Genomic DNA, 21,446 nt, shown 5'->3' with positions numbered 1-21,446 from the left:
CATTGGATACAAAAAAAATCGAACCCCAGTATGGTCAAACCCAAAGCAGATAGTCCAACCTCTTCGACCTGGGGTCAATCTTCCTAAAAGCCTAGAGGGGTCAAACATACCTCCCTGCTGAGCCTTATGTCTGTGCTGGCGAGACTATAAACCTATAAAAGAAAGGTTAAAAGCTGAACAAACAAGTAGTCAGGCCGAACCATAGCCTGTGTAAGGCTAGACAAGAAAGTAAGAAATTAAGTCCGACTTCACAAAAGAGCTCAGGGCACCAAAGTAAAGAAAATAAAATCCCGAACTCTCGAGCTCATAGCACAAGCAGCATCACAGGCTATAGGCATAAAAGCCTAAACAAAGAACAAAGATCCGAGCTCCCGAATTCGCAGTACGGACGGACTCACAACAAGTAAACAATCAAGCTGAATAAAGCTAAGTGTAGAAGAAATAACAGAGAGCCGAGCTCCCTATATGGAAAGGCCCGCCAATGCAAAACGCACAAAAGGATAAACGAAAGCGAAGGGTCGTGCTCACGGCTCAGATTAACCCACAGTAAACAAACACTTAGCAAAGATGATCCAGGAAGAGGAAGACGATAAAAGGCCAAGCTCCTTATCCCAGCAGAGCACACAGCTCAGACCGCACTGACTGCCAGAAGGTTACATCCAGAGAGATAAGATGTCCGAGCTCGTAACAAGAACAAGATTTAAAATCATCTAATGCGGGGCACTCATACAAATAAGACATTCCTCTAGGTATTATATATCCGAGCTCGCAGCACTGACGAGGTCATAAGCCAAAAATAGAAATGCCCTCATAAGAATAAGAAAAACTCGCAAGTCAGAAGCTTAGCCAGACACTGAGCTCTTAGCCTGGGTCAGTTCGACTAGCAAAGTCCCAGTAGAGATAGCCTGATTCATCAATTAAGTAAAATTAACAAAGCCAGAAGACAGTCTGAGTAAAAAATAATAATGAGGTACAGGCCGAGGTGAAATATCATTCATCATCAAATACACATCTCCATATCGCCATATATTCAAACATCAAAGTAAAGAGACAAAGAAATAAAAAGCAAGGAAAGGACACTTTTGACAGGAGCAGTTCTCGGGCCACGCTGTCATAAATAGAGTTTAAGGATTTACCCCCTCGCCACTCATGTAATAACTGCCGAGGAGGTAAAGGGGCAATTGATGACGGACGGGCTTCCTCTACCCTGGACGAGGCCGGGCCCAAGAGGAGAGCAATGGCCCAAAGCCCATCGAGCCCTCCTCAGGCTGACCAACTCAGCATCTCAGGCCTCGACCCAGACACGCCGGGCCGGATGGGTTACCCGCGAGCCCAGACCCAGCAGGAAGAAACCCAGCTCGGTGATGTGATGTGAGGGAGAGGAGCCGGTCCAGTCACTTCGCAGCCCTGCCCGCAAGCACGCCGGGGGAATTAAATGGCCGCCTGGCGTGGAGAGGGGGTCTGACACGTCCGTATGTACGGGCCTGAGTGACATAGACATATAGCACAATAACAGGGAGGAAAAAAAACGTGAGGGGCAGGTAAAATGGAGGAGTCCTCTCTTTCCTTCTTCGGGAGGCTTCTTTCTCAGCTCCATATATTATTTTTCTCTGCAACTCTTGCCTATAGATACTACACTAGTTCATGAACCTGACTTGAATGTCGAGGGTCTCCACCAGGGCATCCCCGGTAGACCCATGACCATCTTTCCTTATTTTGCAGGTCCTTTCATCAAATCAAATATTGATGGACCCATATGATGGAGTAAGAAGAAAATCAGATCTATCATGGAGTAAGAGGAAAATATGATATATCATATTATATTTATTTAAATTCGTGTCGTTAAATTTACTACATTAGTTTTATGGTTAACATTATTTATATATTTGTGCGATATATTTTTATTGTATTATTTTTTATTTAGTTATTTGAAATTTGCACCATGGCCCTCTTAATATTCACCTAAACCAGTAACGAAGTACCCTGAGCAGTAGATGAACACAACTTACGAAGCCAAACTCGGCCATGTTTCAATTTCCCCTCAAAAATCATATGGAAATCGGCTCGAAATCAGAAATATGTGGAAATAAAAAAAGAGTTTCCTTTTTAAATAAAATTTGATTAGACCTGTTGGTTTGCTTTAAATTCTTCAATTATGCGAGTCAAGACCAACATATGTGCATGACCCATTTAACAGAAATGGATTTAAATTAATATTTGATAATTTTTAATACTATTTAATATAATATTCTCCCAACAGTTTATTATTCTTGACCTTTTTGAAAGATAAAAATTGCCAAAATGGAAGATTAAAACGCTAACTTCGCCCTCAACCCACATTCTTCATAATCAATTTTACCATTTCTTTACAAGAAATGAGGTTATATCGAAGTCAATTCAAGTAAATATTGTTTTAAATACTGTTGAACAATTTTTTGTTATTTTAAAGCTTTTAAAATTAAATTATATTTAATATCTTTAATGTGCACATTTAAAATATATTTTAATAATTTGAACAATAATAAATTATTCTATTTACAAGAACTGAGCGAAGGCTAATTCAACTATCAACAGAGGTGTTAATATTAGAGATTGAATAGTTCCAGATTTATGGATTTTAATATAGGAACTGGATAACCTTTCTGTTTGTTATACAAGGTAAGGCCTCATAATTTGGATGGATACACAGTAGACTTCAAACATCCAACACAGTATTTTTTTTGTTTGTCTCAAGGATAGAGACAACACAGAATCTTATTCATTTTGGTTCATATCCAAAAAATATAACTTTCAAGACATCATTGATGCTGAAATTTTGTCCAAATATACTAGAATGACATCATAAGCATCTACTGCAAATCACACTCCCATGCCCATTCGTGCATACACACTAACATTAAGACACATTTTGGCATCTTAAAACTATCAATCAATAATGATTGAAGACCATGAACCAAAAAAAATTATCTTTATTGCTATTGCTGCTATTCCAATTAATCTTGTGTGTAATACTAAAGTAATAAGATTTCATCACATAAGTACCTGGCCTATACATGACTGGAAAATGTTGCTTAGAACCTGATGTACGTCTCGAGAACTATGCTCACTTTGCACAAGATCTACTAACAAAGGAAAGAATCGCGACACGTACCTTCTATACGACTCCCCGTTTAAATTGCTTAGTAAATGCAAAGCTGACACAAGCAAAGTAGTTCTTGCTGCAGATGCTTCCTTTTCGGTTGATCCCAATGGAAGAATCCAGTGTACCACCAGCTTATTAACGGGTTCCTGTTCCTGATGTGCAGATTGCGACCCATTGCAGTTCAGATATACATGCATTATTTTTTCACATACTTCCACAATTTTCAAATCTACATCTAACTCCTTAGAGATGGATGAATTATCTACTAGCAAATCATGAAGGAAGTTCAGGTAACTTTGATATGACTCATTTTCAAAACGAACCATGGGAGGATAGGAGAGCTCCAGTATTGAGCATGCTTTATCTAGTTTTTTAAGCAGAATGATCTCGGAGTTCAGTTGGCGGGAATGCGTTGCAGTGGACGAGAATATATCAAGAATAATTTCAATGTTGGCCGCTGATAAGAATTGTAGATGTGCCTTGCTCAAATCAGTTACAACCTGAGATTGAGAACATGAATATAATTTAGAACATCTTTTGAGATCTTGATATGAAGGAAAAGTAACAGAACAGTCTCATGAAAAATTTATGGCACTGCAAAGGGCTTGCAGTAACACTACTAATGAAGTTGTTGTTAAGTTGCTTAGTTGTTAATTCTATAGGAAATTTAGACTCATGTTAAACTTTTCAATTTCATTTTTCCTGTAGTCAATTCAACTGAGTTGATCTCTTACCAATCATCACTTAAATAGAGGCAAGTTTCCGGTTGGCAGTGAAATAAATTAATAAATCGTAAGGTAAAATTTAGGCAATGAAATCAAATATTGGTAAACTTACGCTCCATTGCATATAATAGCAACAAATAATTTATCTTTGAATAATTCAGTTAACAGATTTACAAAACTAGAGGCTGCAGGATCATTCAACAAACTTGTAATCAGAATGATAGCATAGGTAAAACTGATATCCATTTGTTACTTAGACTTCATTTGTTGCAAGGAAAATATTTTCCAAGCGTGGATAACCACACGTGTATTTGGGACCGGGCTCAAACCAGATGAAGGGTGAGCTGCTTTGAAGGCCTGCTCGCTCAAAGGGGAGTAACCCAAGTGACACCTTAGATAAGTGGTCACATTCAATGAAAGAAGGGACAAGATACACACATATATAAATATTCTCTTTGCATTCAATATACACACTACCTAGAGCATTTACTACCTTTCTCTGAACATTTATTCTCCTAAGCTATCATTTATTTTCTTGATCAGAAATCCTCTAACTTAGCCATCAGAGTGCCAACAGCAAGTAAACTTCTGACCCTGACTTGTCTTGCAGGAACCTCTTGGCTAGTTATCTTTTAACTCAGATCACAACCTATCTAGCTCAACCATTCGTCCAAGAGACATTGTATCATCATGTTGACCCCTGGACCAAACGAATATCACCAGGAAAATATTTTCCATATTTTATGACGTTTGGACACTAAAAAAGATTGGCCAACAGAAAATATTTTACTAATTAAAGGACAAATTAAATTATCCTTAAGAAAAATGACCAAGTCATTTTCCTCCTTTTGGAAATCTTATTATCTACTATGCTTCCCATTTATGAATTTATTAAGATCCCTTAACTCTTAATATTGCTATCGAAAATGGAAAATAAGTTATTTTCCACGGAGAATATCTTGCGCATACAAGTTGTTCAGCGCTAAACAAAACGGAACCTCAATTACATTTCATTTCAGCCAATGAGGCCTAAAACAAAAACTTGTAAGAAACATTCCCATACCTTTAGATTATTTTTTGTTGGACTCAATTGTATATGTAATATTTTTACAGTGTCCATCTAGTTCTAGTAATTTGCACATGTTACCTAGTATCATTCCTGGCTAATGCTGTTAAAATGATATTCCTAAGGTGCCTGTGAGCTTATATCCATGCAACACCTACAAGGAAGGCCAAGTGCGTCTTAAAATAATGCAAATTAAAATTAATTTTTTCTTCTCAAATAAAATTTACTATAACGGAAAGTATATACATTTTCTCCTAGACCAAGAAAAATATGCTTAATGAACTTGTACTTTCATATAATAGAATTGTTTTACATCATGTGGGGGAGTGATGGTATTTAAACTTGGTAACAAAGTGATCACAAATAAAAAACCACAAACAGTAAATAAAAGAAAAAGGAAAAAAAGTCTCCAAAACCAACAGTGGTTAAACCACATGGTATATTTTTGAACTATTACCCTTTATCTAGACATCACAATAATACCCATTCATTTTTGCACTCCCGTAGCAACTTGAGAAATTCCTCAACATAATGGAGAGGAGATGTCATGTGTGAATGTGTGTGTGTGTGTGTGTGGATGAATGTTGCGAGAAAGAGAGTCAAGGACAGAGAACCTGAATGATTAGTAGTTGCACAGCAATGTGGCTCTTTACTCTAGAAACCACATAAGATGCAGTTAGAAGATTGGCATCCTCGAGATCCTCATTGGTGAAGCCATGATCAGAAGAGATACCAACATCGGCATAAGATTCAGAGCTACCAGGAATCTCAATATCATCCATGCTTCTTAAAACCTTCAAAAAACCAGGCAATGTCGATGCAGCAGCTTCCTTCAGAGCTAGAAAGATCTCTCTCCATTCAGCCTCAGAAAGTAACCTGCCCAGTTGACCTGCTAACCGCAATAATGCAGCAACCCCAGCTCTAGCAGGCCCTTGAATGGGACTTCTAATGAATCCAGTCAGTATTGCTACCAGACTCGATAGTTGAGACCTTACAGTTTTGAAAAAGCTAATAAACAAATCTACCAGACACTGTGCTGCCACTGGAGAAGTGTCAGGATCCCATGTGATTCCTTCCAGATGAGGAGTTGATGAAGTTGGTGAATGCTGACCGTCTTTAATAAAACTTTCTTTCTTGTCACATGTGCCACTGAATATGGGTAAAATAACAGAGTTGAAAACATCAAACCAAAGTGATCGTGAGAAAAGATGACCATGATCATTAAGAATGTTAAATAGCACTTCCAAAGCACTCTTTCGAATGGCTGATCTGGTATCAGATGTTAGTTTTGATAACCCTGAAACAATAGCACCAAGATGGTTAAAATTCAGGAAAAGGAAAAAGGAGTCAAGGCACTTTACTAATGCATGTTGCCGGTCACAGTATAAAAAATTTGCTGTTCAGCTTTCTTTTGCTTATAATTACAATGAAAGATAGGGTATTCACCAAATGTAACAACACATAAAGCAACATTATAAGAAAGTGTGATGTAGGGTACACTAAGAAATCTGCCCACTGATGCTTTAATGGTCAAATATCAATTAATCGATAAGTTTATGCGTTTTCTAGATTTAAAGAAGGGAATCTAAAAGTGTGGAAGTTTTCATCTAGGTTTATCAGTGTAAAAATGAGTACTGGGTGCTGGCTAAAGTAACTCGGTTCGATTTCTATAGCAACACATATGGAACTGGGAGAGAAAACAACCAGAAATATAATCAAAGGCTCATACCTTCCAAATTAAAATAAATAAATTTCATTTATCAAAAACATTGTTACAGTTTATTATAGATTTAATGACTAACACTATCCTATTAGGATTATAAGAAAATTCTAAGACTAATACTAAATAGGTAGCAAATTAACTTTTAAATAATAAAAATTACAATAAAAAAATTATGATTCCTAGATAGGAAGATCCTAAGTAAGAAATTACATACAATACCAGATAGGAAATTTACAAGAAAAAAATCTAAATCTTCACAATTAAGAGTTAAATAATAATAATAATAATAATAATCCAATGCTATCAGCATTTCAAGTAACAGCACAATGGCATAGAACAAATGTAATGTCTGATTTTGCTGTGACTATTTTAGAAATTTTAGCGATACTAAAATTTATTGGTTCACAATAATTTATCTGGATATGCAATATAATAATATTAGCAATACCTAAAACAACTATTTATAAACAAATATATTTATATAGTCAAATTTGATGCAGTCATATTAACAATATATAAAATTGACTACTTAGCATGCACAATAAAGATTTTAAAACTAATCAAAAAATTTGAAAAAAAAAAATACTATAGTAATTTTGTAAGATATCATATAAATGCATTGATAACCCTTTTTATTAGAAAATGGGAAAACCTAAATAGGATTCTAAGAGAAGATTTCATGTATGGTTTGAGAGGCTCAAAAATTTAAACAACTTAAAAGAAAAAAAATGTTCTTAAATATTTTACAAGATCTATTTTTGGATTATTTAAATAAGACCAGACAATTCAGTACTAAGTACTAACAACCAATTGCATAGGGCTGAGAGAATGCACCATGGTGGAAAAACATTAATAAATTGAATCTCTAAAATAAATTTTATCCAATGCTGGGAACCGATAAAGTTTTGGCTTTTTGGGCATGGGCTTGTGAGCGGTTATACAATGAAATGTCAAATAATTTGAGTGCACAAAAATGCATATATGGTATTGTAAAGTAAATCCAACTGCATTTCTATTAGCAACAAGGCTACAGATGAATAGTAGGTTAATCAGAACAAAGTGCAAGAAAGTGCTGCTGCCTAGTAATTGTAGCATCCATTAAGAATCTTGCCTAAAAAGCATATTACCTGCGAGTAATGGAATCCAAAAAGATGCATGATCATCTTTGTCGCTTAAGTCCTGTATATCTGAAGCAACCTCATTTACCACTGAAGTGGATGAATCATCGGCCCTCCTCTTTTCATTTCCAGCAAGTCCACCGTCTGCAAGTTTGACAGCGCAATATCGGAGAAAGGCAATGGCATTGAGGCTTACATCACTATTAAATCTGCTATTTGTGAAGGTTGTAAGGCATCTAACACAATCTGTGAAAATAGTTGTCTCTGTCTCAGTTATATAAGGGAAATATTCCCGCACTATTTTTTCCATGGTCTCAAATGCCAACAAGACAATATTTTTTCGCTCATCAGCTGCAGCAGCTGTAAAAACCTGAGTAAAGGATAGTATGGAATAGTTTGAGTAGCCCAAAAATGAAAAACACCAACTTCGCAAGCACTGTATTGTGGAGCTAAATAAACCAGTTTGAACTTTGAAGACTTATTTTTGGCAAAAGAATGAAAATTTAACAAAAGACAAGCAATTCAATTTTCTGGATTGCATCCACACCTATATCTGCAAAATTCAATTTAACAAAAGAAAAGCAACATGAAATCCAACAATGAACCAGAACATACCATAAAAACACTTTTCCAGCCAGATTTCACATTATTAACCCGACTAAGGACCATTTGTGAAATACAACGAACAATTAGTTCCCTAATTTCAGTAGAGCTGCTCTTCTGCATGACAATCGCAAATGGCCTCAGAAATTCATTCTGGAAATTGTAGTTTGCCAGCTCCTCACGCTCTAAGAATTTCATAGCAAGCTGCCGCAGGGAATCCATAACGAAAATTGCAACAGAAAGATTTTCTGACAGGCCAACTGATACAAAAAAATCGGATAAAACATTCCATATTCTGGACCAAACTATTCTGATGCGATTCATATTGTAATGCCTGTGAAGAAAATAATTGTGGTATTATTAAAGACTCTTATATCTCATCATTTGCATGATGCGATTAAAATATTTTCAGCAATAAATTTGGATAGAGATCCATGTAAAATTTTCCTTTTACATAACTTGAAGAAAGGAAAGTAAATTATAAATCCTCATGGAACTACTCAAACAAAACAATAGATTTGAGAAAGACCACTTCAAAGCCATTTCAAATCTTTTGAACGTTAAAACCACTTCAAAGTTCTGTATTTTAGTATCATATCCATATGGCAGTAGCAATTTTAAAATGTGAAATATTAGATAGACTTTGATCATAGAAGGAAATATCTTACGCAATTTCAACAATTTTGGTGAGGCTAAATACACGAGGATCTTTTGGGGACTGCAACTCTGCCATTGAAACTTTGCAAAGCGCTTTTACAAAAGCTACTATTGCTTCACTGTTCAACCTCTGGCTATTAGAAAATACATGGTTCAACTCAAAATTCCCTATCTGGTCAAGCAAATTCAAATTCGAGATGAAGTGACTGATCTTCTGTGCAGTAACTGATCCTGGAGAATTCTCTCCAACACTAGCGCTGTCATATGAACCACCTCTAACAACAGCCATTACAGCTGGATTTCGGAGGGAATCCTTTCTCTTTAGAGATGGATAACCCATTGACTTCAATATTTTTTCATCTGCTTCAACATTGGATGCAGTGAAGAAAGATGCATCAGGAGGTGCACCCTCTCCCAGCAGCTGCAGATGCTCAATTCTGGATAGGCACGTTAAAATATGCTCCCAAGCCTCCTGAAGATGATTACCATCTTCAATTGCAATTGATATAATTGCCTGCACAAAGTCAAATATTTTGCACAGTAAGATACAGAAATAACAAAGCAGAGATACCAACTCCAAACACTGGCATACACGTTAAACTCAATGAGGGTATAATGCACAGTCACTGTTGTTCAACAATTAAATTAACCAACTACTATTAAAGTACCACTGACTCACCGGTTGTCCAAATACTCCTAATAAAGAAGGGAAAATAATCTTTTTTTTTCTCTTTTCCCCTTTTTCATATTAAGGTATAACAATGAATGCCTACCTTCACTGCATCAACATTTTTTTGCTTCATATCTGCAGCATTATGGAGATATGTAAACTTGGCCACAGATGTTACTAAAGCATCTCTCTGTGTCTGCATTCCCATTACGGCAGTAACATGCACTCCATAACGAAAACCCTGTAAGCACTGAGATGTAGCATGTTTATCATCACTCTGGCCGAGGGTCATGCTAAATGCTGCCAGCATAGGGCCCCAGCAGACCTCAACCATGAACCTCAAGATTGCTGCATCTGTTACAATATGAAATACAGACCTGAAACACCAGAATTTAATTATTATTTCAGCATCAACATGTGCAACAATGATAGAAGTAAAACAAGGGAATTATCATATACAGAATAATAAGCCTAGGAAAGGACTAGTCATTCATTCTGTCCTTTTTTCATCCTCAACATCATTAGACAGTAAGATAACTAAAGAATATGCCAAGAGACTCTTGGGATTTTCCTCTAATTAAAATTGCCACATTCTTTATCAAAATCTCAGGATTAAAAAAGCGAAGGGGAAAAAATTCATTTCAAACAATGTCAAACATTCATCCTCCTGCCTCCCCCACCCTTGAAAATTAAAAGCAAAAAAATTCCACAATAATTAGTTTAACCATGTCATAATCATAACCGATACAACCGCCAACCGTGCCAAGTAACCTACCAAAGGTGGATTATCTTAATGGATGATAAACAAGTACCATAAAACTACAAACAAAGTCGATAAACAAGTAAGATAACTTATGAAAACAGTCAACCATGAAATACATTGCAAAATAGCTTACTCTGATTTTCCTGACTTTGCCTTGAACTGTTCTTGGATGTGCCTTATGAGAAGTCCATTTGCTCCTAATGGCCTTTCTTCAGTTTGATTCCAAGTGACTAAATTGAGTATACCATCCAAACCCAAAAGCTTATTTAAGCTATTTGCCTGTTTGCTTTGTGGAGCAGAAGAATCAGAATTCATTTTAATTTCGTTTTTCACAATTTTATCATAGAGGGTACCCATATACTCTTCAGGTAAATCCTTGCCATCATCTATTCCACGGTTGTTTCGTATGAAATCAGCTTTAGTCATCTAAAATGTACCCAATGCACAATTAGAAATGCCCAAAGTAAAAACTGCACTTGTCTATACATAGATAAACAATACATCTCCTAGCGTAGCCCAAACTTTTAGGTGGATAAGAATAATGTACGACACTTTCTGCATTTCATTTCATGTTCTTTACATGTGCACCTTTCAGAACTTTTTCCAATAGAACTGGAAATTGGTAGCAAATACAATTTACTGAGACCTTGCCAGCAATTATGTATGAAGTCAATAATGTCATTGACAGGAAATGAAACATAAATGTGATTATTAAATCATCATAAAGATCCTGAAAACTGGGTCTATAAATAAATATTCCTTATTGTAGAATAACTCAAATCTCTTGATCAATAAGGAAATTAAAAATTTTGCTTTTCCACAAAGTCAGCAACAATTATCAAAAGCAAGCATATTTCTCATCAAGGGAGGAAAAAAGAGAAAATAAGAAGAAGGCAAATCTCACTAGTCGTGATTGCGTGGCCAATGATAAATGGCAAGAGGTTCTGCAAGCAAACCTTATCTTTCACCATGCTGTTATGAGCATCCGTGTTGAGCATTATCACAGAGTAAGCAAGAACATAGGCTGTATTTGCACTAGTAAATGAATTTGGATTGCATTTACAGTAGCGCTCTGCAAACTTTTCCATGATGCGGTCAATCTTCTGCGCCTCTCCAGGTAACCTGAAGCCCCGCAAGAAAAACCTTAATCCTTCACCAAAATCCATTGCCTTAAAATTAAACGAGTCTACATAAGCATGCATAACTCTCAGACAAAACTCATCTCTTTCACCCAAATAGTCACCGATCAAGGTTTCATTTAGGCCAGTAGTGTTTTTCAGGAAGGCAGCAACTTCTTCTGGAGAACCACCAATTTTTTTGCTGTTTATCAGAAACTCAATGCCCTTGGAAGGTTTCCTATTGAATACGGAGATACCTTTCTGCATTTACCCCGTACACTTGTTACTAAGAGTTGAAAAAGGCCTCATTTTAAGAAAAATGGAGCAAACACTATATGTAAACAGATCAGCTCCCTGTGTGTATCATAAATGGACAAATCATCATGGAAGTCAAGCAATAACCTGGAGTTCGATTTTATAAGCACGACGCTGTTCAAGGCTGGCAGCACCTGAGATTTCAGAGTTCATTTCTGCTTGTAAATCATAATCAGAGCTCCTTGCCTCTTCCACACTGGCATTTGAATGGTTCTCTGTTGAAGCATCACTCTCCTTGCTCTTAGGCTCATCAGACTCTCCAATTCTCAATTGTTGATCCATCCAAGCACCCATTGATTTGATGATGCCAACCAAACACTTCACAGATTCATGCCGAAAAGTATTATCCTGCGCAGAAGATAAAGTTGTGGTTGAACCAGGAGGTGGTCCTAGAGCAGTTTTCAACAGGCCATTGACAATCCTGCAAATATCTGATGGAATTATAAAGGTTTTAATACATTTTTTTAACATAATTCCACAAAGATTAGATATGACAAGGCAAAAAGAAAAAAAAAATCAACACCATTGAATAGAGTGCATCTACAACGACATATAGAATCAACCAAATTAGCATGTTTCAAGGTGTAGGGCAGTGGCAGATCCAGAATAGTTGTCAGTGCCATGATATATGTATATATATAATTTTACTTCAAAATTTTCCACGATGCGGTCAGTGGGGGGTAAAATATGTGTATATACATGTGTACGTGACTAGTTACATATACACACATATCAATTACTTTCAAGTAAAATTAAAAGTTCAGTGGGACAAACCTAAAATTTAAGCAAATAAAATATTATTAAAGTGAAATATCTAGGTGAATATAGTGGGGGCAAAATTTTCTTGGGAGCAAATTCAATAAGTCAACAGGGAAATTCTAAAATTTGAGTGCCAAAACACTATTAAAGTGAAATATCTAAATAAATGGTAGGTTCTATGTCAGATGCATTTAAACCAAAAAAATAGTTGTTCTTACTACATAATTCTGTGCATGAATCCATCACCAAGAAGTAGCAAACCAAATGAGGCCTCAATATTCTACAACAAAACTATAATATCCAGCCCATGTCATTACAAATCCCAAAAATATTTAATAATTATCAATTCCAAACCCACCACAAAACACAAAAGTATAGATCTATACAGACCTATCCCCTGACAAACCATTTGTGCAGAAAACTTAATAATTATTTTCTAATGAAAATGATATGCAATTAACTAGTCATCTAACTACTTCAACATATAGGAATGAGAAACAACAAACATGAGCAATACCTTTCATATATGTTTGGAGCATCCACATCACAGTCATAATTCACAAAAACATCAACTATAATCTGTGATTCCTGAGCAATCTCCTCCAGAAAATTGAGGACAATCATTTTCTGTAAAAAACTAGGTTGGTTAACATTCTCAAGCACCCTGAGGATGAGCATGGAAAAGAATATTCCAATTTCTTCCTTCAATCCTGATCTGAACTTTGATAACAAGTTCATAAAGATAGAACACTGAAGCTGAAAAATAGCCATGACTGACAAGGCACTGTTCTTTAATAATGACAAGCAAAGGTATTGCTTAACAGCATTGAGAAACCTGTGCCAAATAGAACAAAAGTAATACATTCTAAAGTCATAGGCAAATAAATATCAAAATTGTGCACCCAAAAAATTTAGCAAAATTACTCACTCATCATCATAGTTGTCATATCAAGATTGGAATTGAGAATCGAAATTTTTACTTTGTGAATCAAGAATCAAATCATAAGATTTGATAAAAATTCTAAAATAATTAAAGATAATATATGTTTTAAAAAAGGGCTATTTGCACGAAAAATCTTAAACTTTTTGTTATTTTGCAATTTAATCCAAAACTTTAAAAGTTAATAAAATTGTCCAAAATTGTAAATTTTGTTACAAATATATCCAAGTTTAAAACTTGAATCAGGGACAGTGTGTCTTGTTGACATGGCAAGATAATGTGGATTATTTTATTATACTCATATGCCACATAGATAAATGCTATTGATATAAAAAATCTAAAATTTTTAACTATTTTGCAATTTAATCCAAAACTTTAAAATCAATATAATTCAGCTCAAAATCCCTAAATTTATCACGTTTCACTACTAAATCTCTAGAATCCTATTATTATACTACATTTCTGTCTTTTTAATGCAAGAAACTATAATAGGATTTCTTTCTATTTGTTAGTTCTGATTCTCTCAATGCTTTTGATTTTTAATCATGTTTACTCTTAATACAGTGTCTCTACTTGTAACTCCAAATGCTGACTTATAATATTAAATTATAACAGAAGATTAATAGCACAACTATAAACAGTAAGAAACCAATTTTTAAAGGTTTGAATTGTAAAATTTATTATAATAGACACCTACAAGATATTTAAAAAATAAGAAACCAATAAATATTGGTCCTGTTGCAATTTTTGTAGGAACTAATGGCAAATAAAAAGAAGTTAAAATTATGATTTTTTTATGATTTTTTACATCAGGCCAGACAGGGACGAAGATAAATAAATTTAGAGATTTTGAATTGAATTACATCAATTTTTAAAATTTTGGATTAAATTATAAAATAGCTAAAAGTTTTGGATTTTTTATCAATAGCATTTATCTACATGGAATATGAGATCTTGCAACGACAGCAAGATACACTCTAGCTAATTCAAGTTTTAGGCTTGGATATAATTGCAACAAAATTTATAATTTTGGACAATTTTACGAACTTTTGAAATTTTGGATTAAATTGTAAAATAGCGAAAAGTTTTGAATTTTTCATGCAAATAGGCCTTTAAAAAATAAGTTAAAAAAATCATAATAATATATTTTGATAGGTATAAAATTATCACTTAGCTAATGATAATGATGCTCCATAACTGATAAATATATTTTATTATGTTATGTAGTTTTATATTATAAATTATGAATTCATGAATTGTAGATAATCATTATCATAACGTATGTATTGAAACTCCCATTTATATTGAATCGAATAATTAAATAATAAAAAAGATAATGGGTTAAATTACAAGGTCAAAACATATTAATATAAATGTCATAATTTGACAACTATTCATTAGAGAGATAATTAACAAGAACAAGAAGAAAAGAAAGAGCGGGGAAAAAGAAGAAGAAGAGTTAGAGAAAAAAGAATGGCTAGTGGAGAAAAGAAAAGCTAAGTAAAGGTTTATTGTGGACTTTTCGTAGTGAAAATGAACTGAAAAATCGAATTTTAAAGCTATAAGGCCCAACATCCCTCTACAAAAAGAATTGACCAAATTGATAAATCCATAAGCTTAGACCACAATTCAGGTACATTTAAGATCCATCCTATAGATTTGAATTTTTAGGATGGAAAATCAAATCAGATCTTATGAATTGAATTGAGAATTGTACTCATCATGATCTGGTAGCACCACAAAAATAATGGGAAATGGCCATATAAAATTTGCTAAGCAAATAAGAACTACCAACATACTTTTTGGGCAGTCCATTTGCCATAGCTTATTAAATGAATTAAATTCACTTATTAAAATTACGCCTTGGCTCCTTTCAACCCTTCCTTTTAAATTATCCATGACCCTCCCTTTCACAAGCACTGTTCTTATGCACATACATGCATCTTAGTCTCCCTAAAATTGAAAAATCTCTCTCAAGTGAAGAAAAAGAGCTTCAGAAGACAAAAGGCCGCTTTCCCATAAGCAACCTTTCAGGTAAGCGGGACCATGATTTGTACTGCTGATTACCATTCGAAGTTCCTCATTTTTTCACTTCTTTTTCTTTTTTGCCTAATTCACAAACTTTACTGTTTTATATGTATTTATCTATTAAAAACTGATTGCCTTTGTATTTAACAATAATGTATAGTATATAATTAATAATGACAGCAATATCTAGAAACAAACAAGAGAAGATAAAGACACAACATGTTGTTCAGAATTCACAATGACTTACCTTTCATTGTTGAGCCAAATCAGACCACCATTATCCATGACCACCTTGAGCAACTCCAGTGACAATATCTTACCTCTCAGAATAATTTGATCATCTGGGTTCTCGTGAGATGCGAATTTCATTGACAGTTTGCATAGATTTCTAAAAAGAATAAAACCATCCTCCCTAATCTTACTTCCCCCAAATTCAGCACAATCATTCGCTTCTCTACTATCACCCAGTTCATCTTTATCATTCCCATTCGTCACCTTGGCATCACCAACAGCAACGGGACCGTCCTCACTACCATTCTTCACTATTGTAGATGGAATATGCAACAACAATTTGGCATCCGGAACCCCCTCACTAGCTCCCATAATCTCATAAACAAAATTCTGGCAGAAATATATGGAGTTGCCCTCATTCAAACTCTTATCCGTAAATTCCAACAATTCACTTACGGAAACAGTTTTAACACTAACATCCAAGGAATCCTCCTCAACCCGTGTAAAAACAATAAGCATGATCTGGGCAAGGACAGTTTTTGCACAAATCTGATTGGTCCCACTCAAGCCACTAAGATACACATTGTAACAAGTCCTAACAAGATTCAACAAACACTCACCGCGAATCAAAACGCAGGGAGATCTCACAGCGGCAAGCAAAACTCTAAGCACGGCAAGCTCGACAGCTTCCTCTCCAATGCTGCAAACCTTGCGGACACTCTCAATCATTTTAAACACGACAGTATAAACAGAGGGATTGGCATCAACCTCACCACGGAGGAGGCCCAGAGAGAATAGCTTGAAGACACATTCGAGGGCAGGCTCGACGACCCTAGCGTAGGCGGAATCTAAGGCGAGAAGTAAGGGCTGAAGAAGAAATTCTGCGACGGAGGGAGAGACACCGAGGAGAGGAGAGCAGGAATTAAGATGAGAAGAAGAATCGGTGAGTGAAACAAGCTTATCTAGAGCGGATTTGCAAGCGGAGACAAGGTGGGAGTGCTTCCGCCAAGCGGCATTTTTTACAATCTTATCGAGTGAAGGCCCGAGGACGCGGCCGCAGCGCGAAGGACCCCCCAGCGATTGAGAAGCAAACATGGTAGTGTGTGAGAGCTGTGGAAATGGATATGGAAATGGAAATGCGTAGAGGTTTAGAATTGCGATCTACATGCCTATGAGATGAGCGATGTTTCTCCTTCTGGCGAAAAAAAAAATGGCGAAGGGATGAAGCGTTCAATTTTAATCTTTTTTTTTCTATTATTGATTAATTATTATGACTTCGTCATCAGTTGGGTGGGGGGCTGAGCCTGCAGATGCGCGCGCGGGAAGAGAGGCAGTTCAGTTATGATTTCCTTTTAGAAAAAATTATTATTTAACCCCTATAATTTAAAAAATTTATTAATTTACCACTCTATTTCTAAAAATATACTAAAACATCACGGTACTTTAAAAAATTTGCTAATCAGTTAATTCATTAATTTCAGTCATTAGAAATGAGTATTCTATAATGCGGTTCAAAATTAAAAATTAAAATTTTAATATTTATAAAAATTGAATTAAATTGAAATAATTAAAATTTTTAAAAATAAAAATTAAACTGATAAAAATAAATAATTAAATTAAAATTTTAAATTAATTTAATTTAATCAATTTTTTAAATTTAAACTGAATCGTATCCACTCCTATAAACTATTATCAAGTATAAATATCATAAATAAATTAGACATTTTTATAAAGGTCAATGGGTATAAAAATGGCCAACGTTTATATGTATATTTATATTTTAATTTAATTTTTTTAATTTTAATTTAATTAGCTTAATTTTTATATTTTAATATAATTTTAATCTATCTGTAAATTTCTATATTTTATAATTGATATATCAATTTGATGATTTAGATAATATGCTCCGTATATTATTATTATTATTATTATTATTATTATTATTATTATTATTATTATTATTATTATTATTAAATAATTGGAAAAAATTCAATATTTTATATTATTTTACATTCTAATTTAAACATTTAAATTTTAAATTAATTAATCCAATATTTAGTATAATTTTAGTTAATTTTCAAAAAATCAAAATATAAGAGTTCAAATATAATATTTAATGTAATATTTTATTATTTTTTAAATATAATTAATATGAAAATAATATAACTCATATTTAATTGTAGTTAAATAATATATTTAATTTTAAAAATATAAATAATTAAACTATTAAATATGTCGTCGATAATTTTAATAGTATATAAATTTTATTTTGTATTAATAATTATAAAATTTTATAATAAATATATTATTTTTAATTATTTTATATATTATTATTTTAAATTAAATAATATGTCCTTTATAAAATATTTATAATTATTATAATAAAATAAAATTTATTAGTATTGAAAATATAAACTACTTATTTAACCATCAGATTACTTATATTTAATTTTAATTTTTAAAAGTTATGTCAAAATTATATTTAAATATAAATATTAAATCAATTTATCTAAAATTTAAATATTTATATTGAAATATAAAATGATATAAATACTGTTTTTTTTTCAGCCAATTAATCAATTAAAAAATAATAATAATAATACATATAGCATATCACCTATATTATTAAATTGTTATATAAAATATTAAATTTAAAAACTTACAAATTAATTAAAATTATATTAAAATATAAATATTAAATCAATTAAATTAAAATTAAAAAATTAGATTAAAATGTAAATACTTATAAACGTTGAGTCTTCTTGGATCTATTTATCTTTTATAAAATTGATAATAAGTAATCGATTAATGGATTTTTTATATTATAAAAATTAAATAATAAAATATTTAATATTTAAAATTATAAAATAATAAAATAATATTTTTAATGATATAAATGTTTTAATATATATTTTAAAAGTAAACTACCAATTAACAAATTTTTTCATATAATATTTACTAAATAATTTTTTTTATAGAAAAAGTTAAAAAAGTTGTAACACCTTTTATTCTGTACAAATGTGGATAAAATAAAAATTATCATAAATTATATTTTTTTTAGATATTTTAATATAAAATAATTTTTTTTATGTGTAATTATCAAGTTATTAGATAGTTAAAGTAAATTTAAAAAAATAATTAAAATAAATGTGAAATTTTAAATTAAATTTTATCAGAGCTTTTTTCTATTTTATTAATATTTTAACATGTAGTAAATATAAAAAATATATTTATAATTATAATTATACTATCAACTATCATTTGATATTTTATTATTTTTTAATTTAGCATTCATTTCATACTAATATCATCCTTTATTTTTTCATAAATATCATCACATGTAAACACTTACCTCTTTTTTTTTTATCAATACATTATTACTTTATTTTAACTTACATAACTTTTATAATCCACTCTATTTAATATATATGTGCTAAAATATAACTGTACTATGACGATGAGACTCAAACAACTAGTTATGATAGAGGTTTCGATTTCTGATGTCGATCACTGATAACCTCTGCAATGATTATTTTATCTACAACTTGCATGAGGTAAAAATCAACACGTTAAACTAATACTCAGTGGGTGATTGCAAACAAATAATAAAATAAAGCAAACATATTCATGTATATAGATAATTAAGCAATTACAAGCATGTAAAGAGTAGTTAACATAATATAAACATATTTGTCAAACTTTTTGGTATAAGATATAAGTGTCATATGTATTCTTGTGCACGACAATAATTCCCTTCGCATTCAATAAAAACATCTTCTTTTGCCACTATTACACATTTTATATTTATAGCAAATCACCGTAAATTAGTGCATGTAATAGATGCAGACATGTTAACATTCATTGATAATTTCACAAGAATCGAGTTCCAATCTTAATTAGGTTCTCAACCCTTATAAACATATAATAGGGTCGATTAGGTAGATAATAAAGAGTTATAACGATGGGTACATAGTGCCAAACGGTAGGCTCAAGGGCCAAAATTGGGATAGCAAGGCTTCATGGCCATGCTTATGAGGTACCTAATATGTAACCTCAAATATAAATTATGTATTAGTAGCAGTACTGCGAACTCTGTATATTTATATGACATGTCATACCCTTAAGTTAACATCGACTCTTATTAAGTTTACGAGGGTCAAGTATCATTAATTTAATGTATCAATCTATTTTTGTAAATACACGTTATTTGAAACTGTTTCAAATTATTTCCAGAATACATATAACATATAACAAAGTTAACAAAATGAAAAACTCATGCAAATAGTGTAAAATTTTATTGACTTAACATTCTAATATTGCATCAAGTCAATTTCTTTTTTGCATTTCATACTACTAACAAGTAAAGAATGGCAAGTTTTACTCAAATCATCATGCACAAATAAGTTTTATTATCAAGAAAGCACGTGCAAAAATCAAGTACGATAAGCAAGTATATACATAATTTTTACCGATTAAGCAAATATGTCAATTTTTATACATTCCAATTCAAGAGGGTTGCATTTTGTCATATTTTGCATCAACTTTTCAAGCACTTTAAAATTACAATCTAACTTAAGTTTCTTCATAACAAATGTGTATTTATGTCTTATCTTTATAACAATGTATAATTTATACAAATTTGATCATCTAGTTTAAGTTACGAATTTTTCTTTACAAGCTGCTTAATAAGGTTTTAATTTGTCCAATATTAATACTTGTTTATAGTATCACAAGACATATCAGGTACATACAATTTCATACAAATTCAAGTTTAAGTATCTTATACAAAGTTTTAGATATACTTATTACTATTCATTTGGCACCGGTCTTAACAAATTTCATTGACTAAATAATAAGTTATGGTATAATCAATACAGTTTATTCTGGATGTTCTATCACTGTATCCAGTTTAAGTTTACTTGCAATTTACAACATCTTATCTACAGATTCAAAATTTAGTCAATTATAAAAATTTTAGATCTTTGTCTCAGCTTTCATTTGGTATATTTTGGACCTAATTTCAATAACTACAAAATGAGTTATGAAACTTCTATCACGTACTGCCTTATTAAAATATATCTCGGCAAGTTTGCACTTTTAACTCCAATGTTAAATTTTTTTACTTTAAACCTTTCAAACACTATTCCAACATTTATACTACATATTTATACAATCAAAGCAATATTTCTAATAAGTAAAATCAATCCCTAATTTTACATATTCATAAGAAAATCAAGAGAAAAAAGAAAATCATACAAATACCAAACATTTCTTGAATTTCTCTTTCTTTTCCACTTATACTCTTTAGTTATTTTCTTTCCTTTTGATATTTCTTTATCTAGATAAATTTATATTTTAGGAAAGGATTGAATAATTAAAAATTAAAACTTTATAATTCAAATTCATAGATGAAAAAATGAGAAGATACTATTTTCTATACATTTCTAAGCTCACCTTTGATTTTCAAGCTTGGTATATATGGAATCCTAAATTTTTCATTCTTCAATTCTTTCGGTATATAACTCTTTTTTTAGTTATTGATCTTAGATTAAATTTTTGTTAAAGAAAAAAATTGATTTGGTGGGAGA

The 21,446-nt window shown here is 32.3% G+C and overlaps 1 protein-coding gene across 2 annotated transcripts; it reads right to left on the bottom strand.

The window, feature by feature from the left end:
* Positions 1–2,949: 2,949 nt before the first annotated feature.
* Positions 2,950–17,080, bottom strand: LOC110601380 (brefeldin A-inhibited guanine nucleotide-exchange protein 1). Of its 2 annotated transcripts, XM_021738493.2 has the most exons (11): positions 15,875–17,080; positions 13,177–13,494; positions 11,988–12,321; positions 11,424–11,846; positions 10,601–10,893; positions 9,808–10,081; positions 9,046–9,548; positions 8,390–8,711; positions 7,784–8,144; positions 5,548–6,230; positions 2,950–3,642 (listed from the first exon to the last, which is right to left on the bottom strand). In XM_021738493.2, the coding sequence occupies exons 1-11, from the start codon at positions 16,951–16,953 to the stop codon at positions 3,031–3,033; spliced, it is 5,202 nt and encodes a 1,733-aa protein (XP_021594185.1). In that variant the 5' UTR covers positions 16,954–17,080; the 3' UTR covers positions 2,950–3,030. The 2 variants fall into 2 exon arrangements, with proteins under 2 accessions (XP_021594185.1, XP_043806871.1); XM_043950936.1 differs by lacking the exon at positions 15,875–17,080 and having other exon boundaries at positions 11,988–12,331; positions 13,177–13,352.
* Positions 17,081–21,446: the final 4,366 nt, after the last annotated feature.

The sequence above is a fragment of the Manihot esculenta genome, chromosome 15 (assembly GCF_001659605.2).
Source record: "Manihot esculenta cultivar AM560-2 chromosome 15, M.esculenta_v8, whole genome shotgun sequence".
NCBI classification, from domain to species: domain Eukaryota; kingdom Viridiplantae; phylum Streptophyta; class Magnoliopsida; order Malpighiales; family Euphorbiaceae; genus Manihot; species Manihot esculenta.
This window is presented reverse-complemented; position numbering and strand designations above follow the sequence as displayed.